Source organism: Ovis aries, chromosome 22, assembly GCF_016772045.2.
Source record: "Ovis aries strain OAR_USU_Benz2616 breed Rambouillet chromosome 22, ARS-UI_Ramb_v3.0, whole genome shotgun sequence".
Taxonomy (NCBI): Eukaryota; Metazoa; Chordata; class Mammalia; order Artiodactyla; family Bovidae; genus Ovis; species Ovis aries.
This window is the reverse complement of record NC_056075.1, coordinates 15,943,720-15,967,956: the sequence shown is the minus strand read 5'-3', so window position 1 is coordinate 15,967,956 and position 24,237 is coordinate 15,943,720. Positions and strand designations below refer to the sequence as shown.

At 38.9% G+C, this 24,237-nt stretch overlaps 1 protein-coding gene across 1 annotated transcript; it reads right to left on the bottom strand.

Moving 5' to 3' along the window:
* Positions 1–6,461: 6,461 nt before the first annotated feature.
* Positions 6,462–22,372, bottom strand: LOC121816014 (cytochrome P450 2C42-like). The gene is made up of 5 exons (XM_042238525.2): positions 19,837–22,372; positions 15,036–15,178; positions 10,612–12,649; positions 7,968–8,109; positions 6,462–6,983 (listed from the first exon to the last, which is right to left on the bottom strand). Exons 3-5 carry the CDS (start codon positions 10,855–10,857, stop codon positions 6,802–6,804), a joined length of 570 nt encoding a protein of 189 aa, XP_042094459.1. The 5' UTR covers positions 10,858–12,649; positions 15,036–15,178; positions 19,837–22,372; the 3' UTR covers positions 6,462–6,801.
* Between the last annotated feature and the right edge of the window lie 1,865 nt (positions 22,373–24,237).

Sequence of the window (24,237 nt, the reverse complement as noted above, 5' to 3'; positions counted from 1 at the left end):
AGGGCATGGCAATCTACTCCAGTATTCTTGCCTGGAGAATCCCATGGACACAGGAGCCTGGCGAGTTAGAGTCCACAGGGTCTCACAGAGTTTGACACGACTGAAATGACTTAGCACACATACATGCACAAATGGACCTTTGCTGGCAAAGATCTCTAATTGGTTGTTATTAAAGAGGGAAGAGAAAGGAGGACCATTTTAAGTTACCATGCAGCTGACACCTCTCATCTTCTCAATTTTCTTATTACTTACACCTGTTTTATTACTTCTTTTTGATGGTTTCCCCAGAGTTCTCAATATGCAATTAATTCAGGTCCATTTTAAAATAATCCAGTACTATTTCATATGAAGCACAAGTACCTTGTAACAAAGTATATCTAAGGTCTCTCTCCCCTTAATAATAGCATTGTATCTCACTTTCCATAAAATATACTCACAAAGTACATTGCTGCTATATTTTGAAAATTGGAAAAGGAATGTGTCAAGGCTGTACACTGTCACCCTGCTTATTTAACGTCTCTGCTGAGGACATCATATGAAATACCAAACTGGATGAAATCACAAGCTGGAATCAAGATTGCTGTAGAAATATCAATAGCCTCAGATACACAGATGATACTTCTTTAATGACAGAAAGTAAAGAAAAATTAAAGAGTCTCTAGATGATGGTGAAAGAGGAGAGTGAAGAGACTGGCTTAAAATTCAACATTCAAAAAACTAAGATCATAGCATCCAATCCAATCATTTCATGGCAAATAGATGGGGGGAAGTGGAAACAGTGGCAGATAATATTTTCTTGGGCTCCAAAGTCAATGTGGATGGTGACTCAAGTCATAAAAGATGCTTGCTCCTTGGAAGGAAAGCTATGACAAACCTAGACAACATATTAAAAAAGCAGAGACATCACTTCTCTAAAAAGGTCTGTCTAGTCAAAGCTATGGCTTTTCCCATAGTCATGTATGGATTTGAGAATTGGACCATAAAGAAGTGTGAGCGCCGAAGAAATGATTCTTTCAAACTGTGATGCTGGAGAAGAGTCCCTTGGACTGCAAGGAGATCAGACCAGTCAATTCCAAAGAAATCAACCCTGAATATTCATGGGAAGTACTGATCCTCCAACACTTTGGCCACCAGAGGGGAAGAGCCAACTCATTGGAATAAACCCCTGATACTGGGAAAGCTTGAGGTCAGGAGAAGTGGGTGACAGAGGATGAGGTGCTTGGATGTCATTGACTCAATGGACATGAGTTTGTTCAAACTCCAGGAGATAGTGAAGGATAGCAAAGCCTGGCATGCTATAGTCCATAGGGTTGCAACTAGTTATATGAGACTTAGCAACTGAACAAAAATGAACAACTCGTTTGCCTCTCACACTAATAGAACCACAGCAGTTTATTCTGAATAAAATAAGCTCAGTCATGCTCCTTTAGCAACTATTTCATTCCTTGAGTAAGGAGTGCCTTGCTCTGTACCTCCGTCTTCCTGCTAAGGTTTCTGAAAGGCTCTTCTTTATATGGAATGAAAGAATGACAAATAATTGCAAATCTGAGATCAGCTTATCTGATCTTTAATTTTTCAAGTGAACAATGTATGTCTTAGTGAGTTTGCTGCTGCTGCTGCTGCTGCTAAGTCACTTCAGTCGTGTCCGACTCTGTGCGACCCCATAGACATCAGGCTCCCCCGGCCCTGGGATTCTCCAGGCAAGAACACTGGAGTGGGTTGCCACTTCCTTCTCCAATGCATGAAAGTGAACAGTGAAAGTGAAGTTGCTCAATCGTGTCTGACTCTTAGCGACCCCATGGACTGCAGCCTACCAGGCTCCTCCATCCATGGGATTTTCCAGGCAAGAGTACTGGAGTGGGGTGCCATTGCCTTCTCTGCTTAGTGAGTTTAACTATCACCAATTCATCAGTACAAGACCTTATCTGAGAATTCAGCATTTTTGACTCTCAGTTTAGCAATATCACACATCTAATGGAATTCCGATTGATGTCCAAATGACCAGGAGTGCATCAGCATTAAAGCCTCCACAACCAAAGAGGAATGCACCTTGTCTTGGCAAGAGTTGTAGAATGGAGCTATTCTAAAACTATTTTTGTATATTTTTCTTTAAAATAATAAGTTATTTTTGAAGAAGTTCTAGGTTCACACAAAACTGGGCAACATGTATTCAATTCCCACATATCTCATCCTATACCCACAAAGCCCCTCCTATCAATAACCCTCACCAGTGTGGTGCATTTGTTTCAATGAACCAACTCTGACACATCAATATCAACCAAAGTCCACGGTTTACTAAAGTTTAACCCCTTATGTCATACATTCTATTATGGTTGCTGTTTAGTTGCTAAGTCACATCCAAGGTTACAGCCTTGAGACTGTAGGTCACCAGGCTCTTCTGTTCATGTTATTTTTCAGGCAAGAATACTGGAGTGGGTTGCCATTTCCTTCTCCAGTGGATAGTCCCCACCTGAGGATCCAACCCATTTCTCCTGCATCGCAGTCAGCTTTTTACCGCTGAGCCACCAGAAAGCCCACACAATATATTCTTGTTGCTTACATATTTTATTTGTACTAGTTTATATCTCTTAACCCCAACCAACAAATTATCCATGCCCACTTCCCTGTCCCCTTTGAAAACCATTAGTTTGTTTAATATGTCTGTGAGTCTGTTTCAGCTTTGCAGACACATTCATTTGTTAAATACCACTTTTCTTCCATCCATTCGCTGATGGACATTGAGGATTTTCCACATCTGTCTAGAGTGAATAATGCCAGCTTGAACATGGGTGTGTAATATCTCCTTAGCATCATGATTTTACTTCTTTTACTAAATAGTCCAAAATGGGATTGCTAGGTCATGTGGTAATTTCATTCTTAGTTTTTTTATTTACCTCTCTTCTGTTTTCCATAGAAGCTGCACCATTTTGTCTTTTCACCAACAGCATACAAGGATTTCATTTTCTTCAAATCCTTGCCAACACTTTTTTCTTTCTTATAATATTTAGCCTAACAGATGTAAGGAGCTATCTCATTGTGGTTCTGATTTTCATTCTCTGAAGATTATGGATGTTGAGCACTTTTTCATACACCTGCTTGCCATTCTTGTTTTTCTTTAGAGGTATGGCCCTTCTAGCCTTTTGCCCATATTTAAATTGGGGTAACAAGTTTTCTAACTTTTACTATTGAGTTTTAAGTGTTTCTATATATTTTGGGGATTAACCTCTTATCAGATATGACTTGCAGATATTTTTCTCCTGTTCTGTATGTTGTCTTTTAACCTTTTGACTGTTTTGCTTTCTGTGTAGATTTTTGTTTTTATTGTCCCACTTGTTTTGCTGCCTGTGTCATAAGCATGAAATCATTGTCAGAATCAGTGTCATGGAGATCATACCCTATCTTATCTTCTAAAGTTTTATAGTTTCAGGTCTTATATTTAGTCTTTAATTTATTTTTAGTTGACTTTTCTCTCTGGTGTAAAATAAGGGTCCAATTTTATTCTTTTGCACGAGTACCTATTTTTCCAGCATTATTCGTAGAAGAGCCTGTTTTTCCCCACTGGGGAAACTACTTTACAATATTGTATTGGTTTTGCCATACATCAACATGTATCCACCACAGGTACACACGTGTTCCCCATCCTGAACTTCCCTCCCTCTTCCCTCCCCGTACCATCCCTCTGGGTGGTCTCAGTGCACCAGCCCCAAGCATCCAGTATCATGCATTGAGCCTGGACTGGTGACTCATTTCATATATGATAATATACATGTTTCAATGCCATTCTTCCAAATTATCCCACCCTCCCCCTCTCCCACAGTGTCCAAAAGACTGTTCTATACATCTATGTATCTTTTGCTATCTTGCATACAGGGTTATTGTTACCATTTTTCTAAATACAATATATATGCATTAGTATACTTTATTGGTGTTTTTCATTCTGGCTTACTTCACTCTGTATAATCGGCTCCAGTTTCATCCACCTCATTTGAACTGATTCAAATGTATTCTTTTTAACAGCTGAATAATACTCCATTGTGTATATGTACCACAGCTTTCTTATCCATTCATCTGCTGATGGACATCTAGGTTGCTTCCATGTCCTGGCTATTATAAACAGTGCTATGATGAACATTGGGGTATATGTGTCTCTTTCAATTCTGGTTTCCTCGGTGTGTATGCCCAGCAGTGGGATAGCTGGGTCGGGTCATAAGGCAGTTCTATTTCCAGTTTTTGAAGGAATCTCCACACTGTTCTCCATAGTGGCTGTACTAGTTTGCATTCCCACCAACAGTGTAAGAGGGTTCCCTTTTCTCCACACCCTCTCCAGCATTTATTGCTTGTAGACTTTTGGATAGCAGCCATTCTGAGCGGTGTGAAATGGTACCTCATTGTGGTCTTGATTTGCATTTCTCTGATAATGAGTGATGTTGAGCATCTTTTCATGTGTTTGTTAGCCATCTATATGTCTTCTCTGGAGAAATGTCTATTTAGTTCTTTGGCCCATTTTTTGATTGGGTCATTTATTTTTCTGGAATTGAGCTGCAGGAATTACTTGTATATTTTCGAGACTAGTTGTTTGTCAGTTGCTTCATTTGCTATTATTTTCTCCCATTCTGAAGGCTGTCTTTTCACCTTGCTTAGAGTTTCCTTTGTTGTGCAGAAGCTTTCAGTTTTAATTAGGTCCCATTTGTTTATTTTTGCTTTTATTTCCAGTATTCTGGGAGGTGGGTCATAGAGGATCCTGCTGTGATGTATGTCGGAGAGTGTTTTGCCTATGTTCTCCTCTAGGAGTTTTATACTTTCTGGTCTTACATTTAGATCTTTAATCCATTTTGAGTTTATTTTTGTGTATGGTGTTATAAAGTGTTTCATTTATTAGTTCTTACCAGGATTTTACCACGGAATCTTTATGGTTTTCTTCATATAAGAGCATGTCATCTGTGAACAGATATAATACTAGCTCTTCCTTCTGATTTGAATGCCTTTTACTTCTTTTTCTAATTTCTCTAACCATGATTTCTAATATGATGTCATGTATCAGTGGTGAGAGTGGACATCCTTCCTTGCTCCAGAGCTTAGAGAAAGAGTTTTCAGCTTTTTGAAGTCTATGATTCTAAGTACTGGTCTTCATATGGACTTATTATTCCTAGTCTGTTGAGGTTTTTTGTAATGAAAGCTTGTTGAAGGCTGTCAAATGCTTTTACTACATCTGTTGAGAAAAATCATGTGATTTTTATTCTTTGTTGTGGCAATGTTGTATATCACACTGAATTTTGTATGTTGAAGCAGTCCTTCATGACAGGGATAAATCCTGAATAGCTATGATGTATAGTCCTTCTAATTTGCTGTTGAACTTGTGAGCCTCTGTCCTTGTCTTTCCTTCTGGTTTTGATGTAGCTGAATTCACACTCACTAAGAGAACATAAATCTTTCTACTGGTTTCCAGATTGTTTTTTTTTTTTACAAAAAGAATTTGTTCATGTTGCTTTGAATCAATATGGCCACAGGGGAAAGTGTAGTTTAGCACTTCCTATAACGTCACATTACAGATGTTATTCCTTGTGTACATTTTGTCAGACTGTGTACTTAAGAAATTGACCCGTTTCAATTAAGACATCAAATTGGTGGACATAGAGCCATTCAGAATACTCTTTCCTTATCTTTTTTATGTGCATGGCATTAAAGAGATGACTTCCCATTTCAATGATAACTTCTGTAATTTCTGTCTTATAGCTTTTTGAGGATTCAGTTCAGTTCATTTCAGTTCAGTCACTCATTCAGGTCTGACTCTTTGCAACCCCACGGACTGCAGCACACCAGGCTTCCCTGTCCATCACCAACTGCCTGAACCTACTCAAACTCATGTCCATCATGTTTTTGAGGGTAATCTAGCTACAGATATATCAATTATATTCAAATTTTCAAAGAACTAGCATTGGTTTCTTTGATTCTATCTAGTGATTTCCTTTATACAATCTCATTGATTTCTATTCTGATTTTCAATTGTAGTTTTCCTGGCTTACTTTGACTTTGAGCTTCCCTTGTGACATGGCAGTAAAGAATCTGCCTGCCAAAGTAGGATATCAGGGTTCAATCCCTGGGTGGGGAAGAACCCCTGGAGAAGGAAATGGCAACTCACTCCAGTATTCCTGGCTGAGATATCCCATGGACAGAGGCGCCTGGGCCACAGTCCATGGAGTTGCAAAGAGCTGGACATTACTGAGCAACTAAACAACACTCAGTGATCTCCATAATCCCTATAGGATGAAGATGCTCCTGAAAACAATTTCTTTCACTTTCAAGTCCAAACCTCAAGTAACTCATGGTAACATGCTGCCAAGGGAGCTTTTCTACTCTCATTCCCTCTGTCTTTCTCTGTGCATATGAGGACCATGTGACATCTTTGCCTCTTTTTTCTTTCCTCCCTTATCTGCAATATGCACAAAAGAAGGAAAGCTTCATTATGGCTTACCAAGATATGTGTTTTATTAGAAACAGGCATAGCAGAAATAGCTCTGCATTGTACAGAGAGTAATCTTGTTTTATTTGGCTAGAGTATATAGTCCTATGCATGTAGAACTATTCAACATCAGATAATTATGTGCATTATCTGGAACCCAATACAGATGTTACAGAGTATGAAGAACAGCAGATACATTTCTGCAGTGAAATTGCACAATGAATGAAGAGAGGTCAGAGCAGGCAGTCTCCAGGAAGATGAGGGGAAGCAGGTGAATGATGCCGCAGATGAGAGGGAGTTGAAGACAACATCACTGAAGAAGCCAGATGATATAACATTCTTCACACAGGAATTAAACAAAGCCGGTAAAACGGTGGCAAAGAAACTAACCCATTGACAACTGGGGTGATGTCGAGGTCCTTTGGGTCAACCACAGATTTCAAGTTAAATTTTTGTAAAATTGTGGTCAGGAATAAAAACAGCTCCATGTGGGCCAGGCCCTTTCCCAAACAAATACATTTTCCTGAAAATAACAAACACAGAGAGTACATATTCCTTGAACTCTGTCTTTCTGGCTGTTGCTGCTGCTGCTGCTAAGTTGCTTCAGTCGTGTCTGACTCTGTGCGACCCCATAGATGGCAGCCCACCAGCACCCCCCCCCCCAATCCCTGGGATTCTCTAGGCAAGAATATTGGAGTGGGTTGCCATTTCCTTCTCCAATGCATGAAAGTGAAAAGTCAAAGTGAAGTTGCTCAGTCATGTGCGACTCTTAGCGACCCCATGGACTGCAGACTACCAGGCTCCTTCGTCCATGGGATTTTCCAGGCTAGAGTACTGGAGTGGGGAGATTATTTACTTAGCCATTTGATGAATGTTTGAATGGATGGATGGAAAGCAGGATGACTAGGGAGACTGATGGACAAAAGGTGGACACATATGCTATCCACCTGACATCTTACCATAGCAAATAAAATATCACTCTTTCAACAAATATTTACTGACTATTCCAAACACTTTATTAAATTATTCACATATTATAGCCACAATTTCATATTTTCAAGTTTCTATCCATCTTTTTCTAGAAAGTCACATATACTGGCTACATTTTCTGATCCTAATTTAGTAGTCCCACATGTTTCTTTCCATTCTTCACAGCGTCTCTTCTCTGCACTAAGTATACCTACTCTTCATCAGCCTCCAACACACCTTGAGGTTTTATAACACACGGTTCTTTTTGGCTAAGATATGGTTCTCTTACATTTTCAGGTTCCAGCTCAAGTTTTATTTCTAGGTTTGAAATAACTGGGTCACCTCTCCAAAGCTCCAGTAATCTAGCCCAATAATGACGATGTCTCATGGGGAGGGAAAATGCGTGGGCATTGGGATTACTGTCCCTCATCATGGAGAAAGCATTTCTACCAGCCCCACAGGATTACTATGTAACTCCCAACTGATCCTTAGAAGGTATCTTGTCCTCTAAAGGATTGAGGGGAAAAAAAATTATTACCTGTAGAGAAAGCCATGAAATAGTCACTCTTTCTAAAGTTGCCACTCTCATCCAGGAAGTGGCCAGGATCAAATACCTCAGGGTTGGGGAATTCTTTGCCATCATGTAGCACAGAAGTCAGTGATGTTAATATATTTGTGCCCTGGAAAGAACAGATGAAGATAAACTAAACTATGGAGAAGTCAGGAAGCTAGAAGAAATGCTGCAAATCATTTAGTCCATTCTAAGGATTAATAATAAGGAATCCTAACTCCAAAGAAAGGCAGTGGTATTTTGATGCAGACAGAACATATAAAAACAAGGATAACTTTAAGACTAGTGGCAGTGATGCTGCTAAAGTGAACTTCAACAGCATCTGAAAACCTTGGTATCTGGGTCCTAGGGTGTCAGACCTTATGAATCCAATCTGCTAATCACCATATTTGGATACTAGTGTCTGTTCCCACCAGATACTTTATCATTTCAATTCTCACTTATCTCATATTTGGATTATGGTTTAAAATGGAAGTCCCTATTGAGCTAGAGAGATCTGGAGTTACCTGTTCACAGTGTTTTTATAAATGGATATATGATTTTCTGTGATAATAAGTATGGTAACAAATATTAGTGTTTACCCTTGCCATGTAGACAATCTGTACTTATTTAAAAATTTATGGTAGGGCTTCTCTGGTAGCTCATTGGTAAAGAATCCACTTGCCAATGCAGGAGACACAGGTTCAACCCTGTCCAAGAAGATCCCACATGCTGTGGAGCAGATAAGCCAAGGCACCAAACTACTGAACCTGTGCTCTAGAACCTGGGAACCACAACTATTGAGCCAAATCGCCACAACTGGTGAAGCCCTTGGGCCCTAGAGCACATGCTCCACAATAGAAGTCATGCAAAATGGGAAGCCCATGCACTGCAATGAAGATGAACCCCCACTCGCCACAACTCGAGTAAAGCCCATGTGTAGCAAAAAAGACCCAACACAGCCAAAAATAAATAAATAAATAAATAAAAATTATTTAACAAAAATACAGTAGATGTCATCACAGATTAATCCTAGATTTGAAACACAGGAAGAATGATAAAACTAAAAAAATCATTTCATATCAATCAGGTTAGTATCATCAGTTTAAACAAGTTTTGCTAGCAAAGCTAAAACTGTTGGGTAAATGATTAAGAAACACTATACTCTCAAAGCCCTAATGTACCATGCAATAGATTTTGGTGTATTAAATGTAAAAAAAAGGACCTCTGCTCTGGAGCAATCTGGCAAATACCACTTTATCATGTGAGCAGCACTGCATAACAAATAATAATGGAATAAGTGATAGTATGGACCCTCACCTCATTTACAAAGGAAAAAAAAATAGAAAAGTTATTCCAAGAAAATTGGGATATTTTAAGCTTAACCAGTGTATTAGATAATATCATTGTTTCAGTGATAACACCTGTGTACACATGCTATTATTCCTCTGTATACAATAATCACTGTTATTGAGGCCTGCATACTGAAGTAAGGAGGCTTTGATGGATGGTTGGATATGGATACATAAGTGTTATTAATTGAAGAAATTTTCACATACTGCAATATAGTAAAATCATTCTGGCTTATCAATGATTTAACCTGAATTCTGCATTAACTAAAACAACCTGGTATGGTCTACCAAATATATGCTGTCCATGCTCCAGCTCAGTCACGTCCAACACTTTTTGTCCCCATGGACTGTAGCCCACCAGGCTCCTGTGGCAGGGTTTTCCAGGCAAGAATACTGGAGTGGGTTGCCATTTCCTTCTCCACGGGAGCTTTCTGACCCAGAGATTGAACTGGTTTTCCTGCATCTCCTGTACTGGTAACAGGATTATTTTACCACTAGGCCACCAGGCAAACTTTGCTAATTTGATTAAAAAAAAAAAAACAACAACAAAAGGTCCATAAAACATCATTCCCAATAGTGATATGTTAATCTCAACTCTCCTTCAGATCAGAAATAAATAAAGGATGATACAAAGATATTAACCCAGATAGCAGGATAATTTATATAGAAATTGCAATTAACTAGAGAGAAATTTTCAGAAATGATTTTAAATTTAGCAAGTTTGCTATATATAAGGTCATAAAAATGATAAAATAAGTTATATTTTGATATTAGATATAAAAATGGAAAAGGCATTTAAAAATTTATAACTACAATAACCACCTTGGGAAAACTATCCCCAAAATATTCAAGCCAATGCCTGGAATAAATTATTGAAAAACACTACAGAAAGCCCTTTAAAGCAGGGAGACTATATCATGTTCATATCATGATATTCAGTCTTTCTAAATTGATCTAAAATGTCACCATTTTAAAAGAAAATCCCTGCAGAGTATTTTGGTAAATGGACAAATTGATACTAACATTCAGTTGGAAATGTGGACAGCTATGGTTAGACAAACAATATAAAAGAAACAAAAAATGCGGAAGTCTTGCACTGCTACCTGTCAAAATCTGTCACAAAGTTTTACAGGTTAAGCTGGAAACAACACACAACCCATCAAGCCACCACACACAAGACTATTTTTTCTCTCACCTTGTGTTCATCGAGGGTTTCACCCATACTCTGTAAATAGGAACTATGAAACCAATGAGGTCAGTATAAGAGAAACCAGTCTTACCTTGGGGATGAGGTAGTTTCTGAATTTAATGTCATGGGTCACTGCATGGGGAAGACTGGTGGGGATCAGATCAATGTATCGCTGGATCTCATGGATCACGGCATCCGTGTAGGGCATGTGGCTCCTGTCCTGCATGCAGGGGCTCCGGTGTCTGCCAATGACTCGGTCAATCTCTCCCTGGACCTTAGCTGATAAGAGATAAGTAAGAAGGATGGAGAAAGAGGAAAATGCACACCCGTATTCCATACCAATTCAGGGATACATGAGGCATTATGAAGGTGTCCCAACAGCATTATGGACTGCCCTAGTGGTTCAGATGTTAAAGAATCTGCCTGCAATGTAGGAGACCTGGGTTCTATCCCTGGTTTGGGAAGATGCCATGGAGCAGGAAATGGGCTACTCACTCTAGCATTCCTTCCTGGAAAATCCTATGGACAGAGGAGCATGGTGGGCTACAGCCCATGGGGTCGCAAAGGGACACAATTGAATGACTAACACTTTCTTTCACTTTCAACATCATTATACATGTAAACTACAAGACCACAAACAAACCTAAACATAGAGAGGGTACAGACACATATAAGTCTCTTACAAGCCTGGCTTAAGATACATCTATACATATCTCTATATTAGCATACATGATAAAACAAAGACAAATGGTGGAATGTTTCAAGTATAAACAGAACATAAAGTCAAAAAATTACATTGGCAGACGAATGGATAAGAAAGTTGTTGTGCATATACACAATGGAGTATTACTCAGCCATTAAAAAGAACACATTTGAATCAGTTCTAATGAGGTGGATGAAACTGGAGCCTATTATTCAGAGTGAAGTAAGTCAGAAAGAAAAACACCAATACAGTATACTAACGCATATATATGGAATTTAGAAAGATGGTAATGATAACCCTGTATGCGAGACAGCAAAAAAGACACAGATGTAAAGAACTTTAGGACTCTGGGGGAAGGTGAGGGTGGGAAGATTTGAGAGAATAGCATTGAAACATGTATATTACTATATGTGAAATAGATCACCAGTCCAAGTTTGAAGCACGAAACAGGGCACTCAAAGCCGGTGCAGTGGGACAACCCAGAGGGATGGATTGGGGAGGGAGGTGGGGGGGGGGAGGTGGTTGTGATGTGAGACACATGTAAGACTGTGGCTGATTCATGTCATTGTATGGCAAAAACCACCACAATATTGTAAAGTAATAAGCCTCCATTTAAAATAAATTAATTTAAAAATATTGTCCTTCAAAAAACAAACAAGAATAAAATATTAATTTTATATCAAAATGATACAGGTTAAAATTTAACTTATATGTGTTTTATTGTATTTGTGTATTTTGCATGAATAGTTTACAATGGTAATCACTTTATCCTCCTATTGCCAAATGCCACCACCTTGAGCATTTTAGCAGTTTCTTCTGAAATTCACGTCCTATTTCTAAATAATGACTCTTTGTTTCTATTTTTAACTTGCAAATTGTAAAACAATAATCTGATGTCCTGGCATGAGAGTTGAGAATTTACATCTCCATCCCACACTCATACAATTTCACACACTCACACACACAAACACACACACAAATCCCCGTAGTCCATTTCCCAAATATATTTACATCACAATTTTTGGCTGTTAGAATATTCACTCTAACAGCATTCTGACTAAATAAACATTGCTTCCTGGTAAGACAATTATGATTATGTTCCTTTTTGGTACTTTCTTGGACCTAACCATATTATTTTAGTTCAATTCAAACAATTCTGTATCTTGATTTAGGATTATTTTCTAACATGGAAGCAGATGTTTCAAACTCCTAATAATAATTTACTTATTATGCAGAAACCACAGATACTCCATCACCTCTCTTTTGCTCTTGGTGTCTCCCCTCACACCTTCTTTATCCACCTAATCCATTTAGATGTGGATATTTTCCAGGCTTGCTATGTAGCAATAGCCCTGACACTTTCACTCTCCTTCATGAGCTTTTCAAATCCCTGGAGCCCATGACTTCCTCGACATGACTCAGGCATCTGGATGAGAAAGGGAAAAGAGTGGATAAAAACTGTGACAAGCATACAAGACAGAAAACACCCTTTAAAAATTAATGCTCAGTTTGATAGTTACTCTTGAATTCTGATGCTGTTGTGAACTCTAATATCTGTGATCTGCTACATCTCTCAGAAAGTTTTTGTGATTTTCTCTTTCATCCCGGTGTTCTGAAATTTCATGACCCTGCGTCTTGGGAAGGATGTTTTTATTTCATTCACTCTGTGAGACATGTTAAAATAATTTTCTGTCTAGGTGGCAAAACTTGGAGGTCTTTTCTCCAGAGTGCTCACTCTCTGGAGTTTTTCTCTGGCAGCTGAATTTCAAGAAGCAGAATGGAGAAAGGAACTAAGAATCTTTGAAATCAAGATGTGGATTCTTCCCTAATCTTTCCTCTACGCTGTGACCTCACTCTTTTCCCCTGTCTCTGCCAAGCGTCCTGAGTGTAGGGCCTGTTAGATTCCATTTCTCTAGATAGTAAACCTCTCTCATCCTATTGGAGAATCAAAGTTACCTGATAAAAAGAGTTATCAAAGACTCATGGCTGGGAGAGCTACTTTTATCAGCCTTTGTCTCCCTCCATCTTTTTTGAAACTAGGTACTTCTAAATTCAGAAACTTAAGGACTAAAAGAACATAAATGACTTCTCCTCATTTGATGATACCACTCTCATGGTTGAAAGTGAGGAGGAGCTGAAGAACTTCTTGATGAGGGTGAAAGGGGAGAGTGATAACGTCAGCTTAAAACTCAACCTTCAAAAAACTAAGATCATGGAATCCAGTCCCATCACTTCATGGCAAATAGAAGGGGGAAAAGTGAAAGTAGTGACAGATTTTATTTTCTTAGGCTCCAAAATCACTGCAGATGGTGACTGCACCCACGAAATTAAAAGACACTTGCTTCTTGGAAAGAAAACTATGACAAACTATGACAAACCAAATGACATCACATTGCCGACAAAATTCTATATAGTCAAAGGTATGTCCTTTCCAGTAGTCACGTATGGAGGTGAGAGTTGGACCATAAAGAAGGCTGAACACTGAAGAACTGACGGTTTTGAATTGTGGCGCTGGAGAAGACTCTTGAGAGTCCAAGGGACTCTACAAGGAGATATAACCAGTTAACCCTAAAGGAAATCAACCCTGAATATTAAAAGGAAGGACTGATGCTGAAGCTGAAGCTTCAATACTCTGGCTACCTGATGCGAAGAGCCAACTCATTGGAAAAGACCCTGATGCTGGGAAAGATTGAGGCCAAAAAGAGAGAGGAGCAGCAGAAGATGGGATGGGTAGATAGCATCACGGACTCGATGGATATGAATTTGAACAAACTCTGGGAGATACTGAAGGACAGGGTAGCCTGACATGCTGCAGTCCATGGAGTTGCAAAGAGCTGGACACAAGTTGGTGATTGAACAACTACTCCATCCTCTCTACTGTCTTCATTGTCACCCCTCAGTATGCCCTCTGTGTTTCAGAAATTTGTTGAATATTTGTTGGCTGCTTCTTTACCTCCTCTTTTCCAACTTTAAAAGGCTAATTCTTTTATGATATAATCATTTCAGGGCTAGTCTGACACTAATCAAGGTAATGTATGTTTCTAAACCATGATGCGTAACCATAAGCCTTTAAAAATTAATTTCCAACAAAAAGTTCTTGTGAAAGATAAAATTCTTGGCTCCTCAAAACGCATTTTTTTTTAGCAATAACCACTTTTCTGAAAAGGAACAAATGGACTAGTACAATTTCTTTACATAAATATCTTAAGCCAATTTATTGTCAATCTAACTCTTTAGAGAACCTCTTAGACTGTGGAAATTATATCAGGCAGCTTCATTAAAGTTCTATGATTTCTAGTTATGCTTCAATAAGGAGCATTTCCATTTCCCCAACACTGGCTTTATTTTTTTGTTTTGTTTTGTTTTTATTTTTAGCAACCCTCCACAGCACGTAGGATCTTGGCTCTCCAAACTAGGATTGAACTGAGTAGTCCTCAGACACTGGTGTTTGGAACATCGCATTTTCAGAATGAAGGTACATCACAGTTACATTTCCATAATAAAACCAATATGCAGCTCCAGGTCAATTGATGCTGGCCATGCCTGCTACACATGACCTCCCATGAAATTCAGATGCTGCTGTGTTGATGTTCTTACCATTCACAGAGTCTTCACTTCTCTTAGTCGTCTTCTTATATTATGTAAAGATGTCACATTACTATCCCGTCATTAAATTTGAAAACAATGAAGCTGCTCAGAGACTTAAATAGTCTCCTGAGAGAAACAAGGTGGAATACATTCAAGCATCTTTCTCTCATCTCTTCTGAAATCACCCTGCCCACCATGTGACCTGTGGTGTTTTGGCAGGTCACCCTGTGACCTCAGGGTGTTTCAGCAGGAGGAGGAGCCCATATCTCAGTGTGGTGCTTGTCGTCTCTGTCCCAGCTATAAACAAATCCAATATAGTGTTTGCCAAGTTTTCAACAGTATATGCCAGTTCTTGATTGTGCTTTTCCTAGAAATAATTTAATTAAAAAGTTACAAAGTATACAAAAAAGGAAGAAGCATGGACCACTAACAGCTAAAAAACCAAATTTTTAAATTTACCAAAGTTTGAATAGTAGACAATGGGAAACTCAAGAAAGAAACAGCAAGCCTGAAGAAAGAATAAAAATTTGCAGTGTGGTTATCAGAAAGAAAAAATAATAAAGAAAAATTAATAGATCCTAAAGGACCCATGGAACTCAATCAATTGTACTAACATCCACTTTATAAAGTCCCAGAAGAGAGATCGGGAAGGAATAAGTATTTGAAATAAGAATGACTGAAAACTTCCAAAATTTTGCAAAGTACATGAATCTATAAATTCAAAAAGCTAAACAAACTCCAAGAAAGATAAAACCAAACAGACTCACAGTAAGGCATATTTTAATAAAACTGTCAAAAGCCAAAGCAAAGGAGAGAATGTTCAAAGCATCAAGAGAATAGTAACTTGTCATATACAAAGGATCATCAATATGATAACATTTCATGTTTTCCACAGAAACTGTAGAGGCCAAAAATCAGTGGAAAGATATATTTTAAATCTTGAAGGTAATTATGTCCACCAAGACTTTTGTATGTGGCAAAACTATCCCTCCATAAAATAGGAGATATAGGACACCCTAAAATAAAGGCTAAAGTGTTCCTGGTTAACAAAACCAAAGATAGAAGATGATAATTCAAAGCCAGATTGATAAAGTTCCTTGTTAAAAATAAGCATGTAGGCAAATAGAAAAGCAAAAACCACTATCGTTGTTGTTCAGTCACCAAGTCGTTTCCGACTCTTTGGGACTCCAAGGACTGCAGTACACCAGGCTTCCCTCTCTTTCACCATCTCCTGGAATTTGCACAAGTTCGTGTGTACTAAATCAGTGATACCATTTATCCTCTGAGATGATTCATCCTCCAATCATCTTATCCTCTGTGACCCTTCTTTCCTTCTGCTGTCACTATTTCCCAGCATCAGGGTCTTTTCCAATGAGGTGGCCGAAGTACTGGAGCTTTGGGTTCATCATCAGTCCTTCCAATGAATATTCAGAGTTGATTTCCTTTAAGATTGACTGGCTTGATCTCCTTGCTATCCAAAAAACTCTCAAGAGCCTTCTCCAGCACCACAGTTAGAAAGCATCAATTCTCCAGCACTCTGCCTTCTTTATTGTCCATCTGTCATGTCCATACATGACTACTGGAAAAACCATAGCCTTGACTACATGGCAAAGTAATGGCTCGGCTTTTTAATATGCTATCTAGGTTGGTCATAGCTTTCATGGCTGCAGTCACCATCCAGTGATTTTAGATACCAAGAAGAAGAAATCTGTCACTGCTTCTATTGTATTCTAGCAGAAAAGCCTCATTTCATTTTCTAAATTATGTAAAAGTTTATTTTAAAAATCATTATAAATAGATGATTCTAGGTACAAAATATAGAGATATAATTTTGTACACCAATGAAATAAGGGGGTGAAGTTGAATTGGAGCAGAGTTACTGTATGTGATTTGAAGCTACTGAGGAATCAGTTCACACTGAATTGTTATGAATTTAGAATGGCAACAATAATCTCTTTTATAAGTACTGAAACGTTAATTTTAAAATACACAAAAAATTTGAATGGAAATTAAAAAGGTACACTAGAAAAAAGTTGATCAAACAAAAATAAGGCTATACTGAAGGAATTGAGAAGCAAAACTTAAAAATACATTAGAGGAAAAAATTATAGGGCAGAAATAAATCCTTAGTATTACTGATCTCTTTGATTGAAACTCACAATTTAAGACAGATATTGAAGGAATAAAATTTTAAACTGTGTATAGAAATATTTCACTACATATATAAAAGAAGGAAATCCTGCAATCTGTGACAAGATGGATGGGCCTTGTATTTATTATGCTAAGTAAAATAAATTAGATACAGAAAGACAAATACCATGTGATCAAATTTATACGTGAAATATTCTAAAAACTTGATCTCAGAGAGAACACATTGGTAGCTACCAGCGAAGGGAGAAGAGGTCAAAATGAATGAAGGGAATCAAAGGTACAAATGTCCAGTTATAAAATAAATAAGTCCTGGTGATGTAATACACAGCATGATGACTGTAGTTAATAACATACTGCCTATTTGAATTGCTGAGAGTAAATCCTAAGATTTATAAGCAAAAAATCTAAAACTATGTGTGGTAATAAATGTTAATTATACATATTGTAGTAATCATTTTGTATAATATGGAATCATTATATGGTACAGCTATAACTAATTGTTATATGACTGTACATGTTACAGGTCAACTATTCTCAACAAAAAAACCCTGTATGTTGTAAAAGAAACTCACTTGAGATGCTAAAATACAAATATATTGAATGAGAAAGAAGGAAAGAGATTTTGTAAGCTATGAGTAGCCAAATAAAGCTAGACTGGCTATATTGATATTAGAAAAAAATTATCAAAAATAGTTTAAAGAGAAAAAATAAGAATGGGATCCTTTATACTGACTAAAAAGGTGAATTCATCAAGAAGTTATATGATTATAAATATGTATTCATCAAGCAACAGAGCCCCCAAAATATATGAAGCAAACATTGAAAGACCCAATAAGATAAATGCAGAGTTCTACAGTAATCATGCAAGACTTCAATATCCAACTTTCAATAATGTATAGTACTACTAGACAAAAGATTGGTGAGCAAACATAAAAACTTGAACACTAGAATCAACTATACTCACAGACATAGAAGGAAAACTTCAGTCAACAACAGCAGAATATACATGCTTCTCCAGTGTACATACCACATTCTCCACATGTTAGATCATAAACAATTCTCAACAAACTCAAAAAGATTAAAAAAATGATACAACTTATCTTCTCTGACCACAGTAAAATGAGGCTAAACATTAATAGAGGAAAGAAAGAAAATGAAGTCATGTCTGACTCTTTGCAACCCCATGGCCCGCCAAATTCCTCTGTCCATGGGATTCTCCAGGCAAGAATAATGGAGTGGGTTGCATTTCTTTCTCCAGGGGAATCTTCCTGACCCAGGGATTGAACCTGGGTCTCCTGCATTGCAGGCAGACTCTATGGTTTGAGCCACCTGAGAATCCCCTAAACATCAATAGCAGAATGAAAAATTAAAAATTCACAAATTTATAAATGTAGAAAAATGAATCTGATAGTTCTACATGTAAAGACCTTGGAAGCTTCAACTCCATTCCTAAAAACAATTAAAAAGCTGAGCAGACTGAAAAATAAATTTTTCAAAGACTCTTAAGAGTGTTGAGCACAAAGGGAACACCAATGCCCCCTAGATTGGAGAGGTTGACAGGGGAATACAGGGAGTCAGACTTACCAAAAGGAGCTTCAGTGAGTGAAAAGAACCATGAGAACAAGTATCAGGGAAGGAAAAATCTGAATTGTAATAGATAAATCACTCAAGGGTTAGCATGAACAACTTTGAGAGACAGGGTGACCCCATCTTCCAGGGGCCATCAAATTTTTTTGAGATTTATCTCTAGGAGTTTTAGCAAGTTCTCAAAGTATAACTGGAGAAAAAAATCCTTTATGCTTCCAGCAGGGGAAGGGCAAAAGGAGTGTTTTTAAAATATATCAGAGCACTCTATTCTTAACAAACCTTGCCCTCAACAGAAACTAGCTAAATCAATAGCCTCACCTGCTGGGGTATTATCAGAGCCTAACTGACTGAAGGAAAAGGAAATACTCAATCCAGTCAGCTCTAGCATTCCATGTGAGGGAAGAAAAATATTCAACTCTAGTCTACTAAACCTATTGTCTCCCACCTAAGGAAGGAGAAAAACACATGTAAAGCTCACAGTCCAGAGGCAAAATTTCATTTAATGTATGAGACCGATTCATAGGACAATAGAATGTTTCCCCTCCTCCCATGTCACCATCACCTTACTAAATGACTATTTGTAACAGTTCCTTTCACCAAGCACATCATGTTCACCATTCCACGAGAAATTACAAGGCATACCAGAAGGCAAAAACCAGAATTTGAGAGAGCAAGCATCAAAACCAGACATGACAGGGATGTGGAATTATCAGATTAGAACATAAGATTATATTCTTCTGCTCATGGATTTAATGGATAAAGTAGAAACCATGCAAGAACAGATGGGGAATGTAAGGAAAGAGATAGAAATCCTAAGAATGAATCAAAGAGAAATGCTAGAGATAAATACACTGTAACAGAAATAAAGAAAGCCTTTGATGGGCTTCTCGGTAAACTGGACATAGCTGAAGAAAGAATCTTGAGGAAATTTCAACAAAAACCACCAATGCAAAGAGACCAAAGACCTTTAAAAAAGAGAAAAAAAAAAGCATATCCAAGGACTATGAGACAAGTTCAAAATGTGTAACATATTCGTGATTGGCAATAGAGAAAAAAGAGATAAAGGAACAGAAGAAATATTTGAAACAATAATGACTGAGAATTTCCCTCAAATTAATATTACATACTAAACCACCAATTAAGAAAATTTAAGGAACATTAACAAAATATATATCAAAAAAGCAAAACATAATCAAAAAGCTCCTGCACCTAGACATATATTTTCAAATTACCAAAATAAATAAATAAATTTAAAATTCTGAAAAAAAGAGGAAAAGAGCATCTTACTTATTAAAGAACAATAAGAAGAATCATTCTGATGTCTCCTTACATACCTCAGAAGAATCTCTGTGCTGGAAAATGTTCTTTATATAAACTAAAAAGAAAAAAAATTTAACAAATCAATCTCACAGCATTGCAAAACATTCTTTTAGACAGTCTTACATACTAACAAATATCAACCCATGTACAAATATAGCCTTTGTACAGACAATGACAAAGCATTTTAAATGGAAAGTAATCAAGGAAGAATAATATTTTTTGACACATGGGGATTCTATGCAATCTAAGTTTCTTCTTCCATAAAGACTTGTAATATAGCCCTTTTTGTTTGTTTAATATGTCCTTGACTGCTTCCAAGCTATAATAGCAGAAGTGTACGAAAACATACAAAAAGCATCAGACACTTCAAGGCTTCAAGTTCTGAAATACTTACACTCTGGAATAATACAGAAAAAGTTTACCAACTCCTGTCTTAGACCATTCTCTCCAGTTAGTTCAGTAGCTCCAGCCTTGGATAAAACTAATCACTCATCTAATTCATAAAAACATGTAACAGAATCAGCCTCCCAATATTCTCATTGGAAAAGACCCTGATGATGGAAAGACTGAAGGCAAAAGAGAATGGGTGGCAGAGAATGAGATGGTTAGATAGCAACACCAACTTAATGGACACGAATTCAAGAAAATTGGAAGACAGTGGAAGACACAGGAGCTTGGCATGCTATAGTCCATGGGATTGCAGAGTCAGGCATGTCTTAGCAATTGAACAACAAAGCCCAATATTTATGTTTCTACACTGGAAGGGTCATGCGTCTACTGGGAATAGATGTATGACAATATAATGGTTATTTCCAAATATAGTGGATGTGTGAGATGGGCCATTCCATTTTGATTTCTAGTACATTGTTTCTCATATACTTAGAAATAAGAGGAGAAACCAGTTTGATTAATGACTACCTTAGAGTCCAATGTTACAAAAGAAAAGTATTCTCTCAGCATGTCCTTTGGTTAAAAAAAAAAAAAAAAGTGGACTTGAAGTACTAACTCTTGTATCAAATTTGTGATTACTGAGACAAATCCCATAATCTCTTTGTAAAATCATCAATTCTGTCTTCTCCAAAGATTGGTATTAGTACTTGTACCTTACACCAATCTCATTACACTATCAGCTGACTTTTCAACAGAAATTCTTCAAGCTAGAAGAAAGCAGCATGATACACTCAAATTTTTTTAACGTGATGAAAAGAAAGAACCCACATCCAAAAATACTCTACCAGATTTATAAAGACTCAAAAATTTCACAGATAAGCAAAGGCTATACAATTTCAGCACCACCAAACCAGCTTTACAAGAAATAGCAGAGATTTTTCTAAGGAAAAGGGAAAGGCCACAACTAGAAACAGGAAAATTACAATGGAAAAAGCTCACTGCCAAAGGCAAACATACAGTAAAGTTATTTTTTAAAGTGCTGAATTTACAGAGAAGCCATAATTGAGAACTGCAATAAGATATACGTAAATGATTAAAACCCCTAGTTAGTTAGTTAGTTCAGTCACTCAGTCGTGTCCGACTCTTTGCGACTCCATGAATCACAGCACGCCAGGCCTCCCTGTCCATCACCAGCTCCCAGAGTTCACTCAGACTCACGTCCATCGAGTCAGTGATGCCACCCAGCCATCCCATCCTCTGTCGTCCCCTTCTCCTCCTGCCCCCAATCCCTCCCAGCATCAGAGTCCTTTCCAATGAGTCAACTCTTCGCATGAGGTGGCCAAAGTACTGGAGTTTCAGCTTTAGCATCATTCCTTCCAAAGAAATCCCAGGGCTGATCTCCTTCAGAATGGACTGGTTGGATCTCCTTGCAGTCCAAGGGACTCTCAAGAGTCTTCTCCAACACCACAGCTCAAAAGCATCAATTCTTCGGCGCTCAGCCTTCTTCACAGTCCAACTCTCACATCCATACACGACCACAAGAAAAACCGTAGCCTTGACTAGATGGACCTTAGTCGGCAAAGTAATATCTCTGTTTTTGAATATGCTCTCTAGGTTGGTCATCACTTTTCTTCCAAGGAGTAAGCGTCTTTTAATTTCATGGCTCCAGTCACCATCTGCAGTGATTTTGGAGCCCCCAAAAATAGACCCCTAGATGTCATTACTATTTGCCAGAATGATAGGCCTGGGCCCTGAAGTGACTCTCAGACATGTCTTTGAGGCTGTACATATAAAAACTGTCCAATTAAATGATAACAAATATCACTGTTTCATGACCCATAAGGATCATTCCCATCATGTCCAGTTGCTATAGAAAAGATATTGTTCTCTAACTCTTTTAGGAAATGACTCAAAATTATCCTTTGTGATTTCTGAATTGAACACAAACCTCAGGATAGAGCATTATTAAAGCACATTTATACCCACACTGTGTGTACCATCATGGGACAATCATATGACACACATGACAATCACAGATACACATAAGCCCCCCTGGCTGTCTGTGCTTCACACCATCTCCCCCCTCTTCATCTGAAGACTGACAACCACCACCCATAGGAAAGATGTGGCTGCCCCGAAATGTTGCCAAGGGCATCACTGGAGAGAGAGAAGACTGCTAAGGTCAGAGTTAACAGAACACAGAATCACCCACCTGTTAGGGACCAAACAACGGTCTCTAGGACCTGAGTCATGTTTACCAGAAAGAGACAGGATATGCGCTCATCCTGCCTGGCCAATCATGTAACGCCAGCTACTCCTGTAACTGAGACAAAGAACTGCCTGTATATAAGCCGCCATACTCCTTTGTTCGCGGCTCTTGTCAGATTCCCTTGTGTGGGATGAGACTTGGGCCCTAGCGTGCTAGGAATAAACAAACTCCCTTCTTGCGTTTGCAATACTGTGGTGGACTTGCTCTCTCGGTCGGTTCGGAGATACGGGCTCGGAGCATAACATCTGGGGGCTCGTCCAGGATCTCTGTCCCACCAGGGAGGACAACTCTCCTGGTAGAAGGGAGTAACCTCATTAGGAGATAAGAGCTCTGAGCACCGGTGCTAACGTTGCAGAAACCCAGATTAAGTCCGGGGCCTAGTATCTTACTGGGGAGGCATCTGGCTGTAAAGTGCAGAGGCAAGTCAGCGTAAGGCCGGGGCCTAGTTTCGTGCTGGGGAGGCAGCTGGCTCTGATACTGGATTACGTCGGCATAAGGCTTGGGCCTGGTTTAGTGCTGGGTAGGCAGCTGGCTCTGTGAACATGCAGGTAAGATTGAGTGCATTGTCGGTGGCCGCCTTGTGTTTGTTATCTGTTTGTCTATTTGTGGTGTCTGCGCTGCTCTTTGTGTGCTCTGTTGGCTCCCAGTGTACTTTTCTGTGATCATGGGACAAACAGCTTCTACTCCTTTATCTCTTATGATTAACCACTTCTCTGATTTCAAGTCTAGAGCTCAGAATCTTTCGTTACTGGTAAAGAAGAGCAAACTGGTGACGTTCTGTTCTGTCGAGTGGCCCACCTTTGACGTCGGATGGCCACAAGAGGGAACCTTCAATCCCCAAATTATCCAGGCAGTTAAAGAGAGGGTGTTTACTCCTAGTCCTGCCGGGCACCCAGATCAGACTCCCTACATTCTGGTCTGGCAGGATCTAGTGAGGAACCCGCCGGAATGGCTTAAACCCTTTGTTCTCGCTCCTCCTAAACCTCCCCGTCCCTCTTCCCCAACTCCAACCTCACCAAGCTCACAGGTATTAGTAATGAAGGCTTCTGAAGAAAAAGAAGAAAAAAAGGACGAAAATCGACCAAAGCCAGTATTCCAGGAATCTTCTCTGTATCCTAATCTGATAGATCTGGAGACCGAATTGTTCCCACCCCCGTATGCGGATCCACATCCGCCCTTGCTTTCACAGGTTTCATCGGGAGAAGCCAGGAGGAGAACCAAGCCTTCAGCTCATCCCAGAGAAGGGGGCCCCGCCCAGGGAACTTGGGGGAAAAACAAGAGAAATGGCCAATGTAGCGGAAGAAGACCCAGAAGTCCCCTCCTCCACTGTTCACGCATTTCCGGTCCGGGGGGGACCAGCCAGAGAGGGTGGAGAGCGGACATATCAGTATTGGCCCTTTTCCACTAGTGATTTGTACAATTGGAAAACCCAGACTCCCTCCTTCTCTGAAAAACCACAGGGTCTTATTGATCTGTTAGAGTCTATCCTTTTTACTCATAATCCCACTTGGGATGATTGTCAGCAACTGTTACAGGTGCTTTTCACTACAGAAGAGCAAGAGTGGATCCTGTCGGAAGCTCGAAAGAATGTGCCAGGGGTGGATGGGAGGCCCACAATACAGCCTAACCTCATTGAGGAGGGGTTCCCCTTGGTGCGACCCAACTGGGACTTCGAATGCGCTGAAGGTAGGGAGTGTCTCCGGGTATAC

Bases quoted from the DNA above. Each gene is read 5' to 3' on its own strand.
- LOC121816014 (XM_042238525.2), bottom strand. From the start codon at position 10,857: ATGGAATACGGGTGTGCATTTTCCTCTTTCTCCATCCTTCTTACTTAT. The intron at 8,110-10,611 runs GTAAGACTGGTT...TGTTCTTTCCAG, and splicing joins GAAACTACCTCATCCCCAAG to GGCACAAATATATTAACATC. The intron at 6,984-7,967 runs GTAATAATTTTT...TGTTATTTTCAG, and splicing joins TTTCATGGCTTTCTCTACAG to GAAAATGTATTTGTTTGGGA.